The sequence below is a fragment of the Phasianus colchicus genome, chromosome 9, assembly GCF_987193195.1.
Source record: "Phasianus colchicus chromosome 9, bPhaCol1.hap1.1, whole genome shotgun sequence".
In the NCBI taxonomy this organism is placed as follows: Eukaryota; Metazoa; Chordata; class Aves; order Galliformes; family Phasianidae; genus Phasianus; species Phasianus colchicus.
This window is the reverse complement of record NC_143444.1, coordinates 5,478,979-5,503,521: the sequence shown is the minus strand read 5'-3', so window position 1 is coordinate 5,503,521 and position 24,543 is coordinate 5,478,979. Positions and strand designations below refer to the sequence as shown.

Here is a 24,543-nt window from a genome sequence, read left to right as displayed (position 1 = left end):
TTTTTTTTTTTTGCTATAACAACTACTTAAATCTCTCCCAGGGTAAATAAGGAGCAGGAAGAATTCCTTTTTTGCACTCACCATAGTTGGAGTGTCGCACGCAGTCACTCAGCACTGCGCTGAACTGCCTTTGGGCTTCTGGCTCCTGGAAGCAATAGTAGCTGTGTCGGGCAAACGGCTGCCACAGGTACACTGGGAACTCCCTTGGTAGCTGAACAAAGGCTTGAGCAGTCTCCTTCTCACTCAACCCTACAAAGAACACATCCCAAGTTAAAATCTTGGAGGGATTGGATTTTTTTCTCTTCTATGGCCTCTTGTTTTGTACTCAAGGCAGATGTAAATCACATACTTTTGGCAATGTAATATAAATATTCTAATGGATTGTAACTCATTTCCATGGCAAATGAGTAAATTAGTGGACAACTCTGGTCTCTTCCACATAAGAGACCATAAAGGGGCATATATATGGTCTTCCACGTGGAAACAAGCTGCATTAAATCATGAAGGAACAGCAGTGATTTCCCTTTGCCCAAGGTTTTCATACAGAACTGCTCTTATGGACTGTCACTTCAAGCAAGTGGTGAAGTAAAGAAATCACAAAGTATGGACCTTTAAAGGTCCCCTCTGACTGATGATTCTATGACGATGATCTGTAGCTGCAGCCTGACCTGAATCACTGCGTACAGGGGAACCTGCACAACATCAATCTTTTCTCAGTGCTGTGCATCCAGACACAAAAGAGGTTCATCTTGGTGAGTCTTCTGCATCGCACAAAAGGGCAGAAAGGCTGTAAAAGAGTAACTGAGCCAATCTTTGCAGAGGGTGAGCCATGGGAAGCCTGAAGCAGCCCTTGGATGCTCCACGTTGCTCATCCTCAACTCTGGAGCTGAGGTGACACAGAGGACACTTCCAAGCCCTGCTGCCCCATGCCAGCTTCTGACCATCCTACACCAGCAGTACTGTTTTGGGAAAGGGGAAATCAGGGATGCTTCCCAGGAGTCGTAACTTTTAAGTAATATGAGACAAAACTTCAAAAAGCACACAGAAAAGCCCCCCACAAAAAAAGATATCTTCTCATTGCTCTTATCCTTTTTCAAATTCGACTCTACACCATGTAGAGATTAAGCCCCTGAACTTTTGAGGTCTCCAGGGACTGGGGAGGGGGGCAGGGAGAAACCCTGCAACTCCTGTTGCAGAAACAACAAATCCAGCAACAGCAACCTTCCTGTCGTCTCTGTGGGATGCACGATCAGCTGTGAATCAACACAGGCAGCTGGTATCCAAAAATGGAAACAAAATAAATCAGAAATACTAACAAAGCTGGGAACAATAGTGGTGTAGTTCCTGCCCCACTTCTGCACAGCTTCCAAAGGGTTTGTGTAGGGATACCGGAAAAATAAAGAGCCAGAACTTCTCTGAACATTTTAGTTCATGGCATCTTTTGTGTATGTCTACTCTGGGATTAAGTTTTGACTGTTTGGTTCTTCTGCGAGCTCACTTTAAAGCCTAACCTCGAAGTCTGCCCAGATGTGGCTTCTGTAAGGAAAAGAGCCTGAGGTTTGGCAGTTTAACTTTTACCAAGGCTTACCAACAGGATCTGGAAAATGTTTATCAGATAGCAAATTGTAATCTTCTTCTAAAGTCAGTACTTTGCCTCCCGCAGGAACAATATGATGTTTAGGGCTGAGTCCTTTCTGGTAGGCCTGGAAAATCATGACAGAGGGAGTCAAAATTGAGATTTAAGGAGAGAGAAAGTATAAACTACTCATTTACAAAGCTAATGCCCACATTCCTCAAATGAAAATGTTTTCGTCAGGCTGAATTTTAGATATACTCACTGGACGTGTCAAGTCTAAAACATTTTTAAGTAAAAAATGTATTTAGAAAAGACCTTTCAAAGCTCATCAACCCCAGTGAAGAACCAGGGACAGAAGGGAGGAGAAAAGGATGGGATTTTCTGCTAAGCTACATTTGTTTGATTTGTCAGCCAGGACCCGTTTGACCACAGCAGCTGCCAAACAGAAGTCATCACTATAGCCTGACTGAAGCAACAGAAAAATTTCTATTTAAAACCCAACAGTAGAAACCTGGTGATGTACTATAATCACATACAAAAAAGAAGTGTTCTGTGATATGCAGAGGTTCAAAGTGCTGTCTAAGTGATTTGCTATGTTTTGCAAATGTCTGTGGCCAATAAAAGGTACTTCAACAGACCCTCAGGCATCCCTGTGAAGTTTCCAGCCAAGGCTGCAAGGCTGGAGCAGCCTTTCTGGGACATTTCATCTATTGCTAGAAGAAAGGCACTTACAGCAACAAACTCCTCAGATCTCAGTCTCCTGGGGAGTGTTGAAGAACATAACAGGAAGAAACATTTACCTCTTTGGTCTCAAAGCAATCCACAGTGTAGTCATTTTTGATAACAACATATCTGTCCTTCCACTTCTTGACATCCTCGGCAAAATGCAACAGCTCTGTTTCATATAAGACAGTCTCAGCTTCTGACTTGGGCTACAAAGAAAAATTTCTAGATTTGAAATGACTCTGGATCATTCTGAAATTTTATTTCTACATTTCTGTAAGATTGCTATGAGGGTTTTTGAGCCTTCAAACACAACTGGGAGCCATACACATCCATTTGAATCAGACAGATCCCACAGAAGTAACCAAATTCTTGCATCTCACAGTGAAGAGGCAGCAGAGAAGCTCTGCCTTTTGACACCACTTCCAGATTTCTGAAGCAGAGACATTCAGAAGGGAAAATGGGCACAATCTGGAACACAGGAAGTCCCACAAGAACATGAGAAAGAACTTCTTTACCATGAAGGTGACTGGAACAGGCTGCCCAGAGAGCTGGTGGAGTCTCCTTCCCAGGAGGTATTCAAAACCCATCTGGATGCTTTCCTGTGCAACCTACTGTAAGGAGCCTCCTTTATCAGGGGGGTTGGACTTGATAATCTCCAGAGGTCCCTTCCAACCCCTATGGTCCTGTGATTCTGTGATCTTTCAGTTGATACAGTGAATATAAATAAGATTACTTACAGTTCATTACCTCTTACTTTCTGCTATGTACAAAAAAATATTTCGTTGGTGCAGCAAAGAGTTATTATGAAACGGTGGATTATTTCACACTTCTCTGTAACACTTTTGCACGTGATCTTATAACTGGCATCCATTTTTTTGAAAGATGTTGCTTTCCTATTACGCCACCTTCTGCACCCAACCTCACTGCTTTTTTCTGCAATTCAAGAGCATCAGAAATCCATGATTTTTAACACAGTCAAAAAATTAGACTTGTATTTTCATAGAATCATCACAGAATCATAGAATGGCTTGGATTGCAAGAGACCTTTAAGATCTTCTAGTTTCAGACCCCTGCCTATAGAGACACCTCCCACCAGGTTGCTCACAGCCCCATCCAGCCTGGCCCTGAATGACTTCAGGGAAAGGGCTTCCACAACCACTGGGCAACCTGTTCCAGGGTCTCACCATCCTCACAGTAAAGAATTTCTTCCTAACATCTAGTCTAAATGTACCTTATTCCAGTTAAAGCCATTTCCCTTCATCCTGTAACGGACATGTCCTTATAAAAAGTCCCTCCCCAAATAATTTTCATTATGTTAAAGCATTAAAACTCTGTGGTTTTATATATGGAAACATCTAAGAAACTTTGTAAGCGTTTCAGGCTTGATTTTTAGAAGCTCTGAGTATCTGTATTGCCTATCAACTTTACTTAAGGGCATTCAAGAAAAAAACAAGAAAACCAAGTCCAGCTGGTAGCTGATATACTTCCAGTTCATGTTTTTCATATATTACAACTACTAAATGGCTTATTTAAATAGTTTTCACATGAATTATTTCATGAAGGAGAGCAAAGCTGTAGGCAGCTTCATGCTGGGGCCAGGCTTATGTGTCCTCCTACCCTGGTTTTCAGGAACTGGGACTGGGAATTGCGGTGCTGCTCCAGCTCATCCTGCACGTGCTTGCAGAAAGCCACAGCATATTGGCGTTTGTAGTGTGGGCTGAAGTTTTTGATGATAGCCTCTGTTTTTCCTGAAGGGGAAATAAAGATTAGTTATATTTAATGACTAGCTCTATTATTACTAGTTCAGAAGCTGTAATGCAGAACCAAAGCAGTTTCTACCACCAACCCAAAATATTGCCCAACTGCACCCATGGCCATTTGCTGCCTAGCAGGTCAGGGAACCCTCATGGATGCATTCAGCTGTATCTGTGATACCACAAGTACGGATTTTGCTCATTCCAGAAGTGACAGAAACGGGCAAAACACATCCCAAGTACATTGCTTTAAAAAACAGACACTCACTGCTGCTCCCACAGACATACTGCCATGGAGCAGTGATTGCCTGCGAGCTGACAAACTTCTCAGAGAAACATAATCACAAGTGATAGTGGGTAATGTTTACATACTGGATAGTGTTTAGACATGCTAGCCAATTTTATCACATAATCAGATTTTAAAGCTGACTCAAAACTCTTGTAAATGATGTTTTCTAGGCTTGGGCACAGAAGTCCCTTCTTTGTTTTATTGTAAACAGACACTTAGCCCTGCTGTGTGAAACGCTCATCTTGTATTGTCTTGCTATGATCGAGATCTCATCAGTAGCAATAACAGCAATAACCACATCGAGGGTCTCATTTCTGGGAATCTTACAGCAATTTACAAGTAATTAACACATTAACCCTAGAAAAGAAACAATAATGCTTTACAAACAGGGAAACAAAGCAAGAAGTTAAAGCCGTGTGTTCGTATGCAAACCCAAGAGTGAGCAGCAACAAAAAACAGAACCTGGACAATGACCGAGATTTCTGGAAGAGCAGAAGTGTCTCCATTCACACTCAAAAATAAAAGTCTCCTGGCAAGTCAGACAGCTGCATCTCAGCTTGGTGACAATACTGACAGCACAGTGCGTTCCAGGGACACCAGCACAGCAGCTCAGAGATGGGCATCTGCAGGTTGCTGCCTTCACATCAACCCGAAGCCATACCCTGACCCTGTTCCACCCCACAGACTGACCTGTGGGATGGGCCCAGCCACCTCCAATCCACCAATCCTCCAGTTTCAAGAGATCAGATTTCTACTGATTACAGGATAATAGCAGGACATTGGTGTTGCCAAAGCACAGAATCCCTGCCTGTAGATTAGATTGCTCCAGGCAGAGGCACCAGCTTCTCCAAATGAGGTCAAAGCTTTTTCTTCTGGAATTGCACAGACACAGCTAGCAGAAGGATGCTGCTGGCCACAGCCCCCAGTGGAGTTTTCTGCTCAGGCCTCTGGCAGGGCTGTCCCTGCTTGCCACCACAGGGATTTCATTCCCCTGTCTTGTAGCAGCCACTATGGGCTGAGGATGCTGGACCTCACTTGCCTCTGCAAGCGGCTGCTGCCTGCATCCTGCAGTAAAAACCTGTAGAGGAAATGGGACAAGGAAAAAGTTCTGGTGCTAGAATAACAGCCAACAATCAAAGGAAATACCTGTAGTTTTGGCAAAGTCCTTCAGTTAGGCTAAACTGGCTCAGAAGGGCGATTCTTCAGCATAAATATTTCTTAGATCAGCTTCAAATATCACGGCCCAAAAGAAGGGAATTATGCCATTCACAATGCAAAATATGTAACAAATCAAAGAGCAAATGTTTCGTGCTGTTTGTTCCAGCCCTGGCGCTAATTTTGCAATGAGGAGGAAAGGTTTTTTTTTTTTATGGGGCTGTGAATGCCACATGAACTGCAGGAGGACCTGAGGCTGCAGCACTGGGAGCAGCAGAGCTCTGGGGCATTGTTTGCTGATGGATCTCTTAAAGATTTTGGTTTGCAGAAGATAAAAATACACTATCAGAAAATAAACATGATGGGAACAGCAATGAGTAATAGAAACTTCCCATGAAATGATAACATGGGGCTACTCGAGATAGAATACTCCAGAGCAGCTCAAAAATGAGTTCCCCTAATTCTTTTCCAAATTTAGTATGGCTCTCTCAGTCAGAGCTGTTTATATGAAGCAAAGCCAGCTTTCCCTCTTGGTTGGTCTGGCAACAGCGCAGCTCCAGCCTGTGTAACTGTGGTAGCAGAAGGGCTGCATGAAATATAACCATCTCCAGCAGAAGCCTGCATGCAACCGAAATTACAACCAGGAGAAATAGAGGAGTGATGGAGGTAGAAGGATTTTTGTCCAAGGTTCTGCACATGCAGATGTTTGCTCTTTGCTGAGGACTGGGAATATAAAATAAGCTTTCCTAATGCTTCATGCTGCATCTCCTGTTTTACAGAACCCTGCATGTACCTGATCCCAAAAGTTTAGCCCAAGTTACGACGTGTGTTCTAAGGGCAAAATGAATGTCACTGCACTCAGTCACAAGAAGGACCTGCCAGCTGCCCTGCTGGAAACAAGACCCTGTCCATGGGTCTACAGGAGCTGCTCACCACATCGAGCCACTTACAGTCAAGGAGGGGCAGAGGGAAGGATTTGCCATCGCTGCCCAGCACCTCTCCTCCTCACAGCACAACCACTCACACTCAGCAGTGTGTAAACGGGGCTCTAAAAAATACCACCACCACCAGTGATCTGCATCTTTTTGGAGGGTGGAGGGATTTATCTTCTTAAAGCACTGGAGCCCTCTGGAATCTATACTTAGTGTCCCCAGGGACACGAACTGCAAAAAGCCTCAGCTTATTCTCTGCATCAAAGCAAACCCTAGCCAAAATAAAACCTAGGAGAAACAATAAGCATTATACGTGGTGAATGCCAGCACTTCAAGCAAGTGTGAAGTGCTGAGACCAGGGAACAAAGGGTATTTTGGATGGGGCTGTGAATGGGGACATTGTCCTTGTGCTTCTTCATGAGCCCTGGAGCAAGGCTGCCAGGAGGAAATATCCAGAGATAGTGGGATGTACCCAGCCCAGAGATCAGTGGGATGTACCCACGCTCACCAGCCCAGAGTGCAACCCTGGCTGTACACTCTGCCCACTGTGTAACCTAACAATACTCAGACAGTTCAGAAGAAAGCTTTACAATTACTGCTAAACATATATATACACATATGCAAATAATAATAATAATAAAAAAAAAAACAACCAACATACAGTCTTCTAGCCCTCCAGGATAGCAGTGAAATGAGGTAAGAAAAGAACTTCAGACTTCACCTCATGGGACAATTCCATCTCAAATCCAAGATAAACGCAACCTTCGACTGAGATAATGTCTAAAGCTTGTGATGCTTTACTTGAGCCCCGTCACTTGGCAAAGCTGGATTTCAGTCTTGGCAGCTCTGAAATGTGCTGGATGCTTGCTGTGAAGAGGGAGAAACAGCCTCTGTTTCTGTGGCCCTGCAATACCATGTTCACCATCACCTATTAAATACATCTGGGAAATAGAAAATCCATGGAAGTGATCAGCAAACACTCAAACAGTTCCTATCACCTTCCAGCACTCAGGGACACACAGTAATGCGGTGGGCATTACCAGTGATTCCCTCTTTTCTATGGTCCTTCTTGTATAGCACTCATAGCAACACCACGAAACTGCAGTAAGCAAATGCTCCTGTGCTTCATCCTGCATGTAAGGGGAGGCAACACACGATTCTCTGCTGCTGAAAGCATAGCTTGGTTGGTCTTTATTTACAGAAGCAGTATTCTGATTGTTCATGATGCCTTAATACCTGTTATGAAGAAATGAGATGGCAGACACAAATCCTGAGTTCTTCTTTGGGTGAACCACCTCTCTGTTGCTTGCACTTGTGCAGCCAAAACAAGAAGCTGCCCAGTGGAGCCACTCATCTCCCCATTGCAGACATGCTGAATGAGCTGCTTGCACCCAGTAAAATACAGAAGGCCATTATTTACTCTCAGTCTTGTTTTATACTGATGGAGACTACTCTCATTAAAAACTCACAGTGCTGCAAGCAAACCTGTGTGCACACCTCTCCCCAAGTGACCCATCTGGAATGCTGAATTGCAAGGGTAACATTCCACTTAGCCATCCAAAACTTAAGTCATAGGATGTAATAATACATCAGATCATCATCTTGTCCTCAACTCCTTGCGTGCTTAGCCCATGTTTTCTATAGGAAGATGTGAAAGTCAACATGGTGTTATTTAAAAAACAGTTTTCTTTGCCACTCTATCCATTGAGGTTATGGGTGTGGAAGCTGTGCTCCACCAAAACCTGAGCTCCTCTCTCTGGGCAGGCTAAGCAAAAAGTGTGCAAGCATGCACGGATCTGATCCACAGCAAAGGAGGAGCCAAAAATAACAAAAAATTCAGCCTCACAGCTCTCCCTTTCTACAATTTTACTTGAGTACTTGGCTTTTAACTGAGTGCCCTGTAATGTAAAGCAGGATTTTATACTGAGTTGCACAGAGATTTCAATAGGCTTATACACCTGTAAGAGTCTTCTCATGCAACTTCATGAGTATCTCGTACTTCAGAGACAGGGCCAAGCGACTCAGCCCTGGTGGGCTTTACAAAAAGGTTTTGTTCAGCTAATGGCATGCGTAGCCTGTGATTTAACTGTGATTCTGATCTTCCTAAATACCATCTCATTATTAAAAAATACAGAGCAAGTTACAGAGCAGTAACCCTGCTTACACACAGATCACATCTTACGTCCTGCCCAGAGGCTCATTCCTACAGACACGCTCCATTCCTCCCTCCCAGACCAAGATGAAGGAAGTTATCCTCAGGAAATTCATGGACAGGATTATCACACCTTTGATCTACAGGTAAAACCACCATTATACTAACAGCCCATCTCTGGAGCAGTCACAGGTGTTACTTTCATTACCATCATATTGTTTCCATGTCACATGTCTCCCTCTCCCAAAAAGCATGTGAGTCTCTCCACTGCATGTTATAAGTGCATTTCCTACGAGGGAAGCAGCTGTAAGGTAGAAGTGCCCAGGGAAGTTGATTTGAGCATCAATCTTCAGTAGTAAAGCAAGAGGCTATTGTGGTGAGACACATGGGACAAAGGATATTGGCTCCTCCAGGACTCCTGACCTGCGAGAGCTGTGCAGCACCCTAGCACCGAGTCACTCTTTAGGGCAGAAATAACATTTCACAAAGTGCCTTTGCACTTCTGTCAGATTTAAGAAAAACATAATTATCATGAGTTACATAAAGGCCAAGGCCTGTGGGTAATCTGGCAGAAACGAGCCAAGATTTGATTAACGCTGTGTCAGAGCAGCTTATCACTGAGGCTGCTGAAATCTATCCTTTGCTGGGAGTAGGGTTAGAAGCAGCGATGCTCCACCTAAAAAAAACCAACACGTGGTCAAATTCAACACGCATGAGGTCTGATGGTCCTGTATTTATAGGCTTATTTCGCAGCACCAGCAGGGCGCTTAACAAAACGAATGAACCCAAATTAGATCCTGGGGGCCACAAGAACTTCAATTACGCTTTGTACTAAACTAATCTGGTGAAGGTCGGTGGTTTCAAAGCCTTTTTTCTGTGGTGGTTTTTTTTTTTGGTCTAAAGTATTTTTTAACCTGTATGAGCCACAGGCTTAACCCTTAAGAGGACATCAATCATGTCTTGAGCAGCTTTCTCCAGTCCAGACCTCAGCAGTCCATTGCACGTCCCTAGGAAACATTCTGGTACAAGTACCATGACATTTAAACAGCTTTCTGAAAACACAAGCCAGCACTGCATCACCCTTTAAATCAGGATGATGTGATCCCTTTCCCTCCCTCCGGGTGACAGGAATTGCAGTTACTTCACTGCCCAGCCATCCACCAGATAAAGTAAAGATGCTCGTGGTGGAGGTTCAGACAACAGAAATAATCACCCTCAAATCACTAAATATTTCTTCAATAGCAGTTAGGTAACAATAGTTCCCCTCTCGCTATTCTCCTCACAGAGCTGCAAGATGTTTTATTTTCCTTAACTTCCACACATGCTGAAAATGAGCAAACATCACAAACTGCAAAGGACAATGTCTCAGCTTATTCTGTGTGCAAAAAAAAAAAAAATGTAAAAAACATTTCAGAATTCATCTCTGACCTAAATTAAACACTGGCCTCAAAGTACAGGCATTTATGTTTGGATGGCTTCTGCAGCACCGCAGCCCAGTGTTCCCATCTCCAACTCAGGAGTTGCAGGAGTCCTTCTGTTGCAGCCACTTGAGCATCCTCTTCTTGCTGTCTTTTGACACGTTGCTTTCTCAGTAACCAGGTGTTTTTAAAACTGGATCTCTGGTAGAGCTTCACAGGAAGTCACTTTGAGTCAAAACCACACTTACAGCCATGCTACAGACTTTATTAAGCTGAGAGGGGAAACGTAACAGACGTGCATCTCACCCAGCAACAGAGACAGAAGTGGTCATCCCCACCAGCTGACAACACGGACTATCACAAAAAGACAACTTCTCGTGGAAACCAAGAACCAATGTACAGGCCTTCTATCTTTACTAAAAAGAACAAACTGAAAATATATATGACACCACTGACAGTGATGCCAGTAAAGATGCAGCTGCAGGAATTGTTCATGGCTGGCACAGCCTACAAGACAGAAACGTGGTTCAGCACTGCAGCATGAGGTGAAGCTTCAGGATCCCAGAAGACGTGCTGCAAAAGATATTTTCATCACATCATATATCCACATGCACACCCAATGCTGCAGAACATTGACTAGTGTGGCTCAATGGTTTTCTGCCAGAAAATGAATCAGCATACAAATAAATGCTTCTCAGTTATGGCATTTCCAAGAGATATTTCCCAATGTCTGACGAATCTGTGCCTCAGCTAAGGGAAACCATACCAGTCCTCCTTGCTGATAGCCCATTCTCCTGTTCAGAAAAGTAAAGCCCTTAAATAGAGTTGATAAATCCTTAGAAAGAAATTGATTAAAAAAAAAAAAAAAAATGATGCTATGAAAGATACTGTATTCATGATCTGAAAGAAAAACTTCCAAGTATTCTCTAGAGCACCTTCCATGCAATAGAAGTCCTCCCCTTTTACAAAGCAACCCTTCTCTGCTTCTCTGAGGAAGACAATATCCTCCAGCAAAAGCACATCAATTCACTGAATCTTTAATTCTGCACAAAAGTCTCCTTCCCACTGCTGTAAGAGAGCAGCAGCCAGTGCTGGCAGTCTAATACAAAAGTTTGTAACCATTGCACGGATCTGCTCACCAAACCACGTCTGCAACAGTCCTTCCTGGAGTGTTACAGATGGGAGAAGAGGGAAATTGCAGCTCTGCAATGCACAAAGGCCTCCCAGCAAGCTTTACAGTCCACGTTAGTTTAGAAATACCACTGTCTGGTTCACAGGAGGGGAAGGTGTGCTGATGCTCAGCCGAACACAGGAGACCAGGAATGAATCTCTTAATGTTTAAAAACGCATTGTGTGAACGAGTGCTTCTGGTTTTCTTTACTCACACCTTACTCGTGGCACAGCTGTGCTGCTCCAGGCTCAGCTCGGTTAGGTGCATCCCTGAATTGAGTGCAAAGGGAACAGAATTGGCTGAAGTAGAGCAAAGAAAGCTTTCCCTTCCCTCACAAAGCCAGTACAGCTGCTCCAGCAGCCCCTGCTAAACAGTCCAGGGACAATCCACTGGCAGAAGCTGACACAGGAAGACAAAAAGATGTGAAAAGAAAAGAGAGAACAGCAAATAGAGGGCAGGAGGTGGCCCTGAGCCTTCTGAGCATGGGAAGACCTGCTGCTGGCCTTCTTTTCCCTTTCTGCTCTCACACAAAATTGAGCAAGACCATAATCAAGAGCCCAGTATTTCCAAAGCAGAGAATTCAACAACAACAACAACAAAAAAAAAAACAACCAACCAAACAAGCAAACAAAAGCAAAGCAAAAAGAACCATCTTTGGGAAGAATTCGATGTAAAAATAACAGAGGACAAATATAGAGCAACACCTTTATCTCACAGCCACTCCGAGTTTTGAGACCTAATTACTCTTTGTCCCAGCAAACTGTTGAGAAGTATTTATTTTCTTTCTCAGAATCCTATTTTTAGCCATAGCTGAGAGAAATGCTGGAGCCCCACTGAGTGTCTGCCTGCAGCTCCCAGCCGGACACGGGGCTGCGTGCTGCGATGGGACGGCATGGCAGGCAGGCAGCTCCCAGATGGAGTCTCCACGTTGCCTTCTTTCCTTCACTAAACCCCCACTTCTATAGGGTGGAAGAAAGCTCAGATGGGTTACAGTCCGGCCACTTGACAGTTTGCCAAGTGTCAGACATTATTCTTCTCTCGCCCGGACACATTTCAGCTTCTTTAGTGTTCATGAAAGCATCCCTGAGAAGACAATGTGCTGAGAGCTGCTGTTTGTTTGTACAACTTCTGAGAAGATTTCCCAGGAAGAAGTGACAGTCAGCTATTGTATCTCTCACTGAACTGTGTTTGAGTCTCCTCGTCTGCTCGGTTCATCCGCCTCATAATTTCAATGCTCCTTCCTTTTTTTTTTTTTTTTCTTTTTTTAAATTGCCTCATTTCCTCTCCATTTATCTCCTACACTCAGAAGGGCTTGTGACAACACAACATGTCTTGAAAGGAAAAAAACAAATCAAAACCACCTTCTTCCAGCACTGTGTTTGTACAGTAGGACCACATGAGCTTCCAGGCTTGGAAAAACAGCTGGGCAAGTTATTATTAAACAGAGGAAAATCATTCCCAAGGATTTATTTGGCAGGTGAGAGCACTCCTGTGAATTCACAGTAAGCCTGCACCCCTTGGGGTTCAGCACAACCTCCTTGAACAGCCAAACCAAAAGCACTTGTTTGCATGACACCACAGCCTGTGGCAATGCATGTATCTACACATTCAGCATCTTCAGGTGAGGCTGTGTGACAAGAATGTGTTCAAATGGCCTGGTTTCTTATCTACGGCAATCTTTGACGGTGATGCCTCAATCAGTGCATTAACAGACTGCCTTCGGTGCTCTTGCTTTTGTCTGATCAATGGTACAGCTCTGGTTTTGTAAGGCGTAGCCCTTCCATCATGGGACTCTGTAAAGCTCTCCTGTATCAACCCTACGTGGGCTACAATCCACATGGGTACTTCTCCTCTTGCAGAAGAATATGGTTCTGTTTCTCCACATCAGCCTTTCTGTGTTTTGTAAAAGGTTTTACATAAAGGACTCAAAAACAAAAACAAAAAACCAGCCCTAAGAATGCCATGTGCAAGAGCTGATAAAAACTAAAAAAAAATAGCTTTTGTGTGATAAGAGTTTTATCTGGAAAGTTTACATACATCAGATTAAATTTTCATTTTCTGAACGCAGAAGTAATCACTTGCAATGCTACCCTGAACATATTTAGCTCCTGTCTACTGAACTGCATTGCAAGTGCACGGTCACAGCTCATTTTACCTGGGAGGCAGCCAGGCAGGGAGGCTCATTTACAGACCCACAGCTGGGGACAAAGATACTGAAGGCACCTTTGATAGCAACAGGGTCACAGAATGTTTACGCTGGTGCAAGTCTTCAAAACAAAGAGCAGATCTGGGGTCATTACAAACAACTACGGTTATGTGGATATACTTTTACACTTCAAAATTATACAGCACTTTTTTCACCCTATCTTTCCCCAAACTCTTCAGTTAGGTTACTGCAAAACAAAGAGGAGAGCCTGTGAGAATGTCCAGTTTTTTTCTCCAGCCCCTGTAGGGCCACTCTGTAAAAACTGGCCATGAGCCCCTGTCAGTGCCCAGTATCCACAAACAGCCTCCAACAGAGTAGAACTTATTTTGATTTTCATCTAAACCTGAACTCCTCCAACAGCTGCTGGCATTTACTGACTACAACCACATTTCAAGTCAGGTTCGAGTTCTCTGATGGCAGTTTAAAATCAGGCTGCATCTTCTGCCTCTTTCCCTGGGTAACCTAATGAGGCTCAGCAAAGCAAAGTGCAAGGTTTTGCACTTGGATTGAGGTAATCTCAGACGTACACAGACTGGGAGAAGAAGAACTTGAGAATAACTCTGCTGGGAACGACATAGGGGTCCCAGAAGATGAAAAACTTAATATGAACTAGCAATGAGCACCAGCAGCCCAGAAGGCCAATGGTACCCTTGGCTGCATGAAAGAGGGGTGGCCAGCAGGGCGAGGGAGGTGACTGTCCTCCTCTATTCTGCCCTTGTGAGGCCCCATCTGGAGTACTGCATCCATGCATGGGGTCCCCAGCATAGGAAAGATGTGGAGCTTTTGTAGAGGGTCCAGTGGAGGGCCATGAAGATGATCAGAGGGCTGGAGCACCTCTCCTGTGAAGACAAACTGGAGCTGGGCTTGTTCAATTTGGAGATGAGAAGGCTGCGGGGAGACTTCATTATGGCCTTCCAATATTTAAAGAGAGATTATAAACAGGAAGGAAATCAACTTTTTACACAGGTAGATGGTCGTAGGAAGGTGGGAAGGCTTTAAACTAAGGGATGGGAGATTTAGATTAGATGTAAGTTTTTTACTGAGAGTGGTGAAGTGCTGGAACAGGCTGCCCAGAGGCTGTGAATGCCCCATCCCTGGAGGTATTTACAACCTGGTTGCATGGGGCCCTGGGCAACCTGATCTAGTACCTAATCAGCCTAATTGGCAGTCCTACCTGCAGCAGGGTCTTGGACACTGATAATCCTTGAAGTCCCTTCCAAACCAAGTCATTCTTGGAAAAACTTATTCTCCAAAGAGTCATCAGGCACTGGCACAGGCTGCCCAGGGAGGTGCTTGAGTCACCATCCCTGGAGGTGCCCAAGAAATGTGCACATGTGGTACTGAGGAACATGGTTTAGTGGCCAACATTAGTGATAGTTGGACAGTTGGGCTAGATGATCTTAGAGATCTTTTCCAACTTTAGTGATCCTATGACTCTTGAGATACAAATAAAGGGAAAACCACATCAATCCATTTTCCATTTTCATTTGGGCTGATGATGCTGTATCGCATCTCCTACCTAATAGGATCCAGCATGACTTCAAAACACTCCCACACATTTCTGCATCTACATACTTTGGAAACTCTCCATCCCCCTATCATTACTCCAAAAGGCCTCTTCATTTCTCTGCTGTGCAATCATCTCTTCTGACCAGTCATGCAGTAACAAAACTTTGTACACTGGGACGTCACTTCTTTGCTATTCACCCTTTCAAGCACTGCTGAGCAAGTGCTTCACCAAGAGTTTCACCATCAGTTTTGCATAAAGCCAGCAAATTTATACAAATGAGCCAGCTCTTGGTTAACCAAAAAGCAGAACAGTGAAAAGGAACACTGAATGAGAGTAACAGGTCGGGAATTTTGGGAAAGTTTTTCATAAAAAAAACACCACTATGATTCATAAGTTTTTCATATTTACAGTGCACAAGCATGGCAACCAGGAGAGAAAAATGTGCACCATGTGGTCTCAGGTAGAATCTTTTGGCTCCAAAAGTTTGGCTTTACAGTGAGTTACAACTTTCTTGCACATCTCAGAAATTCAGAGGTTAGCACAACAAAACTCAGGCCTCAGATCTAGCATAAAGGTTTCCAGTTTTGCATGCATGTCCCTCTCTCAAAACGTGAGCTTGAGCTAACAACTGCTAACTACAGTCTAGGAGATGCAAGGTTCCTTACAAACTCTTTTGAATTACTATCAAGTCCTTTCATCGTGATTCTTTCACTTTTAGAAGTACCTCTGTCACTAAAATGATAATATATGTGGTGATGAAGATTCAGTGATTTGTTGGGAAATTACTTGAGTGCCATCAGTGTGACACAACTCCTTGTGTCTGGAACTGCTGGATGCCAATGATCTCCTGTGTGTTGACTACCTCTGGATCCAAGCCAAATAATTAAAAGCCCAATGATAGGATCACAGAATAACAGAATTGCTCAGGTTGGAAAAGACCTCAAAGACCATCAAGTCCAACCACAACCCACCCGTATCACCCGAATTCTAACAACCCTCCGCTAAATCCTGTCCCTGAGCACCACATCCAAACGGTTTTTAAACACATTCAGGGATGGTGACTCAACCACCTCCCTGGGGAGCCTGTGCCAGTGCTTACCAGCCCTTATGATGTTCCAACGTTTCAAATTTTTGCATGGATCTGTTAAGAATATCTGCTTATCCTATTTCAGAAGAACCTTCTGTAGGAAATGCACGCATCAAAGCCTGTCTCATTCGAAGATGATTAGCGCAGAGCAACAGGAATACACCTGGAGCAGATAATCCAACCCTGGAACCAAGACTGAGCAGATAGCCTAGCACACCTTTTCTGAGACACTCCTCATTTCCTAGGGCTCCTCTAACCAACAAAATGCTGTATCTCAAAATTGAAAAAAAACATTTAAGATAAAAAGTAGAACTGCTTCGCTAGCCAGCACTTGGTTTTGTGTTGTGCCTTTTTTTCCTAAAGTTATTTAAATAAAAGTCTTTTAAGTGCATTAGAACTGTCATTTTTTGCAAAACTGCTCTGGAAAGCTCATTTTTTAAACATACATTCTTATTTGCTTGTCTACTGAATATAAATTGCATGTCTTCTGGCAAACGTCTTATTCAGCCCAGAATAATTACACATTAGAGAGATGCCTAATAAGCTAATCTTTAAACTCCAGAGATCTAAAAAGAGATCTCAAGGCATGTTTTATGAATATGGAATGGCGTCGGCTGACAAATACACGGCACAGTCCATATTATTGTGGTTGCAAGCAAGAACCACATGAATCAACATTATGGGCTGGTTTTGCATTATTTGAGATGACAGGACTTCTGAAGGAAAGCAAGGGCATGTTCTGAAACCATGAGAATCCACTATGAAGATCAAAGAATATTAGGCAAGCAATATGGTAAAGAAAACACTATAACCAAAAGAACATAAGCAATACTGCATTTTATCAATAGCATGTACTTTACTGGAGGACTCTGTGAGGTTTTAAAAGTCAAACAGCTGCTCCGAGAAGCAGCAACGAATACTTGGATTTACAACTAAAACTAAGAGAGGACAGAACTGACAAAGACATATTTTCAGTTACCATAACCATATTGTTTTAGACTTACATCAGACAAAAGCTATTTCAACAGGAAAACCTGTCTTAGCCAACAGCTGGAAAACTCATAGTCTTATTCTGGAAGGAAAGAGGACTTATTACTTTTTACAGATGTCTCCTTTCCCATCATCCAAAAGAAGTTGAAGTAATGAATAGAGAGATGGGGCCCATCTGACAGAGGGATTTCACATCCTCCCAAGACTGCGCACCCTCACGACCCTGGCAGTGATTCAGACAGCACTACTGCATTTAACGATCGCAGAAACTCAACCTGGCCTTTGGTACGGCATCTTCAAATTCAGCAGTCAGTTTACAGTCGGTCACATCCCTCTGAAAATTGCACGCACCCTCCAGCAGCAGGACTGCAGACACCTCAGCTATTGGAGGGACTGGGTCTGAATTAAAAAGTGGCTCTTAAGCAGATGATAACGAAGCCCAGGCTGTGCTCACCCTGACATGAAGTGTCCCTCTGGGGCATGCCTGATTTCAGTTCACAGAACTGACACCTGCTGATGCCAAGCCTTACCCAAAGAGTGCAGCAGCTTTGCAGTTGACCACACTTCCTGCTGCCTACAAATTTCAGGCACGCTAAGGAAAAGCCATGCAGCAAGATGAATAACTGCCAAACCACAAGCTCTTGCTCCGAATTACCACACAGTGTTTTACGCTCTTACCAACATATTGTGTTGTGAATTTCTGTGTTGGTAACAGCCCTGTATCGTGGCACGGTGCCAGGCTGAGCCATCCCTGTTTGGTAGGGGATGTGCTGAGCAGCTTTGTGTTTTTGCAGGTGCTGGGGAAGTCGGTGGCTGATTCAGATGGGCGCCTTCCTCTTTCATTCACTGTGCACCCAGCTCCTTCTTCCAGGCAGGCCCAGTGCTGTTCTCACTTGGCTGCTTTACTCCAGCTGCCAAGGGACTGTCACAGACCATTCCAGCCCACAGTGCCCAACCTCTGCAGATAGAAGTCCTCTAAAGCAGCTCATTTTTCTTCATACCTCAAGCAAGCAAACAGGACCTTGGTTACGAGCCTGCTGGGTGCGCCTGCTCTCAGCATCTCCAGCTCAAATGCAGGAGGAAGGAATTGAGGCATGGGATGGAGCCATGAGCTACATGTGTTCTTCCTTGTCGTCATATCTTCTAAAGGAAGTCAGTAACGAGGACAATCAAATTTACAAAGGAACTGCTCTAGTGAAATGCCCGTGGTCATTCCACCCAGCGGCACAGCAGCTACCACAAAACCAAGCGTGCATGCTGCAGCCATTCCATAAGGAAAACACACACCATATAATTCAAATACTTAGCTCAGAAGGAATGAGAGAAATGAAAGCCAAATCCTATCACTGGCCAAAAAATGCAGTGTGGCCCATGTAACAGACTGAAGTGCTGGGAGTGTTTATGCATTTGGGCTGAACGCACAGCAGGAACTCAGACATCTGAAATGGCTTTGCATTTCCTTCCCTACTCTATTTGAAGGCACTTTCAATTTAAAACATTACTTTGAGCTTTTAATATGATATCAAAAAGGACCTCACTCCCTAAAATAAATGCCTTTTCAACAAAAATAATTCATTATGCGTGAACAATTTTAATGGTTGGGTGTGACAGGGATTTTGACTTGAGATACCCTAATGACCTTAATTCCTAACAGGCATTATGCACCTACAAGTGAAGTTAAATTAAGATTCAGGCTTTCAAGATGCCTTGATTTCTAGATGCCAAACTGCATTAAATCCCACACGAACATTCTTCCATACTGCATCAGCCTGGTTTTGATGAAGAGGCTGACGGAAGCAGCTATTAGCATCATCTTCTATTTAGCACTGATTTGATTCTACGGCCGAAAAAGTTGTTGAATTTCCTAGAGATCAATTTCTTCTACTAAATATACTGTGAAGGCTGAATGGAGACTTTGGCACAGGATGTAAATACCTTCTGCATGTAGGTCAAGTGCCAGTGAAGCTCACGGAAACTGGGAGCGATGCCTATCCTATGGCCTTTCACCAGAATGCTCCAGAGCTCTTTCCAAATTGCAGTGTCTGATTTATGCCACAAGCTGAGTGAATGGACAAGGAGGTTATCTCAGACTGCCAGCTTGCTTTGGACAGAACATTTTTTATTTCTGAGGTAAACAGAACATTTATTGTGTGTGATATTCAGACAGACATATGTGTATCCTTCACAGAAAGCATACTTGGATTCATGTGTTGAATTCCCCTGGATTAAATCCTCCTGTGCAGCACACACAAGGTTCTTTGTAGGATTCCTGACAGTTTAGCAAGAAAGGTTTACCAAAAAAGATCCCAAACCAAGCTGGAACAACCAGTGGCTCCAGCCTAGCAAGGCTCCTATGCACTGTGCAGGAATCTGTACAAGGAGGGCACCCACCACTAATTCTGGTGCACATTCGCACCATATATTGAAGCTCTGATCTATGAAATGCCAAGGACTGCCTTATTTTTGGATTGCATAAAACACAACTCCCCGCAGGCAATCCAGCAGTTGTGCTACTTCTGCAGATAGGCTTTTCTAAGGATCCCCAGTTTTGTTTTCACTACTGTATCACCACACACAACTCATCTGCTATCTCCAACCTGCATGGGAGATGAACGTGCCTTCCCCAGGCTTGCTGACATTTGCTGCTTTCAGTTTTGGTTTTGGAATGAATTTTTCAGTATCACTGTAGGAAATGGGATAGTCTTCTAAGTCTTTCCTTCTCTATTACAAACAGAGCAGTGCAACAGTGCACTCTGGCACTATTTTGTGACTTGGTCATTTTGCGTTCTGCAAACAAGGCTCTCTGCACCTCTGTGTGCTGCAGCACCACGGAAAAATATCTTCAGCCCAATGACTCTGGTAAATGATCTCCACTTCTGGCCTGGGAAAGCTGGCCAACTCCTAAAGAAAAATGCTGAGGAGTAATGAAAAACACTACTCCTCAAACAGAGCCTGCTCATTTTACAGCAAGGAAACGTGGCAGCCTGGGTGCCCACCCTGGGCCATCTGCTCTGCTGGATGCACTCCCACACAACAGAGGGTGGACAGCCCACGCTGTTGCACTACAGTGGCCTCACCTTGCTTACTTGACTTGAATAATAGAACCATTAAGGTAGGAAAGATCACTAAGATCTTCAAGTCCAACCCCACCATGCCCACTAACCACGTATCACATCTCCACAGCTCTGAACACTTCCAGGGACAGTGACCCCACATCTCGCTGGGCAGCCTGTGCCAATGGCCAACCACACTTTCTGAGAAGAAATTTTTCCTAAAATCCATCCAGAAACGTTTAGTCCTGCTCCCTCATGCATTCCACTGCAGCTGCACAGCATCAGGACTTCAGTTTTCACTACTCCAACACCAGAGCTCTTTGCCTCTGGCACTCTTCATGCTACAGCTGAAAGAAGGATAAAGGAACCTTGATTCCCTGCTTCTTGGTCATACCTGGAAAGCCCACTGCAAGTTATCAAGGATGGTAAAAACAGCAAGTAAATAACTACAGAACCTCAATTGTGTTTTAAAGCAAATGAAAACCAAGAACTCATGTCTCCAATGTGTCGTTTGTTCAGTCTGTCCCCTTCTATGTCTACTTGAAACATTCTGAAGTGCATCATTAAGTTGTGCATGCATATACATACATCTATTTACAATACTTCTACCTCCCTTTGCACAAAGGATGAAAGGCCTTTCAGGAACAAATCAGGTTCCTGAGCAAAAATCGTGTTAGCCATACAGAAGACTGCAACCAACTGCAGACCAACTGCAACCTGACTTCTTCTCCAAAAGCACCATAAAAACCACCATCAAGTTGAACCACCTGACAGTTGGGTGACACATTACACACCACAACATCTGAATATCTCCTTCCAGCTGTGCTGAACAACAGCTGACACTCTGCACATCAGAGCCTGCTTCCTAGGAGAAGACTGACAGAGCACAAGAAGCAGTGGAGATGCTTTTCTTCTCTGCATCTAAAAATCTGACTGCGTCTGAAAATAACATCATATCATAATCAGACCTGTATGGTACCTGCCCCATTCATTGTGGAGCTCTTTAAGTTTGTGCAGAGTTGGAAATAGCCAGACTTGATTTTTACTTCAGGCAGGCAGGAGCCACCCTTGGGAACCAGATCTTGTCTCTTTGGTGAAATGTGAAGCTGGACAAAGCACATGGCACTCGTGGCAGAAGCTTCCAGGTGGTTCCTTCTGCTTTCTTGCTGTGATTTAAAGAGGCGTCACAACTGGGAACAGAGGGAGCCCACTGGAAACCTGGGGGAAGATTTAAAGTGGACAAATCCCTGAAAAACAGAGCACTGGGTTTGTCAGGCTGCCTGCCCAAAATGAACAGCCGCAGGTCCTCGTATGTGAAATGCAATGCCACCACCTAACAGATAGGCTTGGTGGGAAGAGCAGCTGATGGATGTCTGCAGTGCAATTAGCAGCTTGGCTGCAGGAAATCTCAGAAGGGATAAAAGAAAAAAAAAAGAACCAACACCAAATCTGGGACTTTCTACTGAATGAAGCCGGTGGAAAAAAAAAAAATAGCAAGAAACTGCTTTGCATCCTGCTCTCCCTCAGGCACCAGCAGCAAGGACCTCAGATCTGTGGATCTTTTCTCCCAACACAGTGAACTGCAGAAAGCCATGTTCATTGTGTGGCACTGCTTTTCCCTGTAAGCGTGGACAAGCTTATCCATTTTAGCTGAAGTTCTCTCAAATATGCAATCAGAAGCAGACACTCTGCATGGAAACTTCCGACTGAAGACTGGCAAAGCCTCATTTGCAATTGAAAACAGTGGAAAGTGTCTGGCAGAATAAATTACAGACAGTGATATTACTTTCTAAAGTGCTCCTAAGCCTTTTGTTTTTCTCATTTGCGCACACCCTGCCATTAAATTTTTGCCTAGAAACGACAAAAGCTTGTTTTCCCTCTACTGTAACCTCAAGAAAATACATGAAAATCATAGAATCAGCAAGGATGGAAAAGCCACCCAAGATCACCCAGTCCAACCATCCACCTACCACCAGTACCTCCCACTAAACCACGTTCCCCTGTACAACATCAAAATGTTTCTTGAACGCCTTCATGGTCAGTGACAGCAGCTGTGATTTGGTGCAGATGATGCAAAGTATCACATGAAGCTTTAAAAATTAGCCCATAGGACAACAAAAGAGAGGTTGAAGACGAGCATTACTCATTAGCTGTATGCTGAGCGCTGGGCTGGTGGTGGCATTTTTGAAAACTCAGAGAAACAATGCCAAGTGTCTCCAAAGCATAGGGAAACACCCTTTGGCAGCAGCACATTTCCAGATACTGTGCAGGAGCCAAGTTTTTCAGCTGGAATCCAATGCACACATAGTTTAAACCAGCAAGCAGCTCTAGTATGGTTTTCTGTGAGTGAGCCATCCCCAGCAGCAAGTAGGGTGTTTAGCAACACTATGCATGCATGGAGCAGCCGTTTGAGCTCAGCAAAACCTGCCGATGCCTTCAATTGGGAACATAAAACTCAATGGGAAATCCCAGATGTTTTTATAATATAAAGAAGTTGCTGCCAGCTCTTCCTAAGGCTGGCTGAGAAAGCACTTAGCATCCCCATCTCGTGCTGCAGACATCAGCTCTGTAAGGCTGACCCTGCACCAGGAACTGGCACAGATTGCTCCTCATTCTGGCATTCCCTTATCCCAAGCCTTCATTTCTCTGTGCCTTTTGCTTGTGCATAGGAGGCTGTCCTGCTCCACTGAGGGTTACAGCCGAGCTGCCCAGCAAAGGGCTGGCATGGCACCCTCAGAGATCCCTGAGCATCACCACACACCCACAAACATCAGCCAGCCATCCCAGTCAGGCTGGGACAGCACCATGGGCCCTTGCTGCACCCAGCAGGAAAGCACCTGAGGAGGTGGTTTACCTGGTTTTAAAAACAAGACCCAGTAAATGAACAGTAAGAGTGGCCAACTGCGTAGAGCTTCATCACTATGTTTTGAACTGGGGAGCAATTGATGGAGTCTCAAGTAGCAACAAATACCACGGAAGCACAAAGATTAGATGCTCCAGATTTCAAAAATTAAAATGTTAATTAAATACCTGGAGAAATGAATTCACCAAAATCTTAGGTTATGAGTAACAAGGTAAGCATCAAAATAGAATCATCGAGGTTTCTTAGTGAGTCAGACTGATAAAAGAAAAATACACGATAAAGCTTTAGAAAAGCCAGACATGCTAATCCTTCCTCCATACACATTTGCACCATTTCAACAAGCTTTAATCTTGCTTTCATCTAAGGGCCAGCCTCATGTTTCATCACTGTCCCTTCAGTACAGAAGCAACTAGAATACTTGCATGCCCGTTCAAAAGCCTGAAGCCATTTTATATTGTTCATAAAGTGAGAAAAAGGCTGTGTGTTTATTACATGCAAAGGCAAGAGCTGGAGAAAGAAGTGCTATAGTACTTTAAAAGCAGCCATGAGCACACTGCCTACGAATATCACAGAATATGTGATTGTGATACTATGAATATCATCCTTCCCACTCCAGACGCTGTTTCTTAAGCTTTACTGCCCAAAGGCATCAACAACAAAGCAGCTTTAATCATCTGAAGGACTATCTGAGAGCCTTCTTGTTCTCCTTTTAATATCTATAAAATTTCCATCAAAGGCAAAGAGTGCCTTCTAATTTGTGGCCATGCTGTACTAATTAAAATCTTCCAAAATCCTGAAATCTTCATGATTTCAGAAAGCATCAAGTACAAAAGAGCAGCAAACTCCACACACACACTATGTGTCCCCCTCCCCCAGTTACAATTTGGGGGCCAATGTGAGCACATTTCTTACCTTCCCTATTATATAGCTCTTCTTGTTGATATCCTGTGCTTAATCCAGCACTGTACGCAGCTTCTTCTACATGGGCAGTAGAAAAGCACAAGTCTTCCTTTCCATTCTGAGCTTTACTTTCACCCACAGTACCACAAAAAGACCTTTCCTACCAAGTTCTTCTTTCCCAGTTATCAAACCCAGCTGTACCAAGCACGATGTAGCACTGGGTTAATTCTACAAGCAAAGTGGTTTGCTTTGGTGGAAGAGAGTTTGTGCTAAATGGGGAAGGAACTGAACCCAGCTTCCCATTTGCTTTGGCAGAGGCAGGAGCTGTACCATGAAATGGGTAACTGAGATTTCTCCATTTATGAAAACCTCAGACCATTTACAGATGTGAAAAGGCAGTGATCACAATCTTTTTACCGACAAATTCAAGCACAACCTCTTAGCTCCTTCTCTGACGAGGGAAATTCTCTTATTTGTTCTATGTGCCAACTTATAAAAACCTGGCAGTGGCACTGGAAATTAATTAATAGGACTATGTAAGCAGTAGAAACTGAACAGAAAAGTCATCTCCTGCCTTGGTGTCTCAGCACTGAAATCTGAAAGTTACCGAGCTCAGTAAATGCTGTTCAATTTACACCAGTAAATGCTGGGTGGCAAATTCACTTTCCCCCCGATGCTCTTTTCTTGCATTCAGTCAAAGCTAAGATCAAGCATCTTGCCCCCGTGAATTAAAGAGTGCAGGAAGCAAAGAGAAGCAAGCC

At 43.9% G+C, this 24,543-nt stretch overlaps 1 protein-coding gene across 1 annotated transcript in view; it reads right to left on the bottom strand.

The window, feature by feature from the left end:
- NIBAN1 (niban apoptosis regulator 1) overlaps window positions 1–24,543 on the bottom strand; it is a 62,048-nt gene that overhangs the window by 33,803 nt on the left and 3,702 nt on the right. Inside the window, exons 2-5 of the mRNA XM_031595512.2 lie at window positions 3,920–4,050; window positions 2,377–2,508; window positions 1,589–1,703; window positions 82–249 (exon numbers count right to left, since the gene is read on the bottom strand). Coding sequence (XP_031451372.2) covers window positions 82–249; window positions 1,589–1,703; window positions 2,377–2,508; window positions 3,920–4,050 — 546 coding nt within the window. The remainder of the gene's footprint in view (window positions 1–81; window positions 250–1,588; window positions 1,704–2,376; window positions 2,509–3,919; window positions 4,051–24,543) is intronic.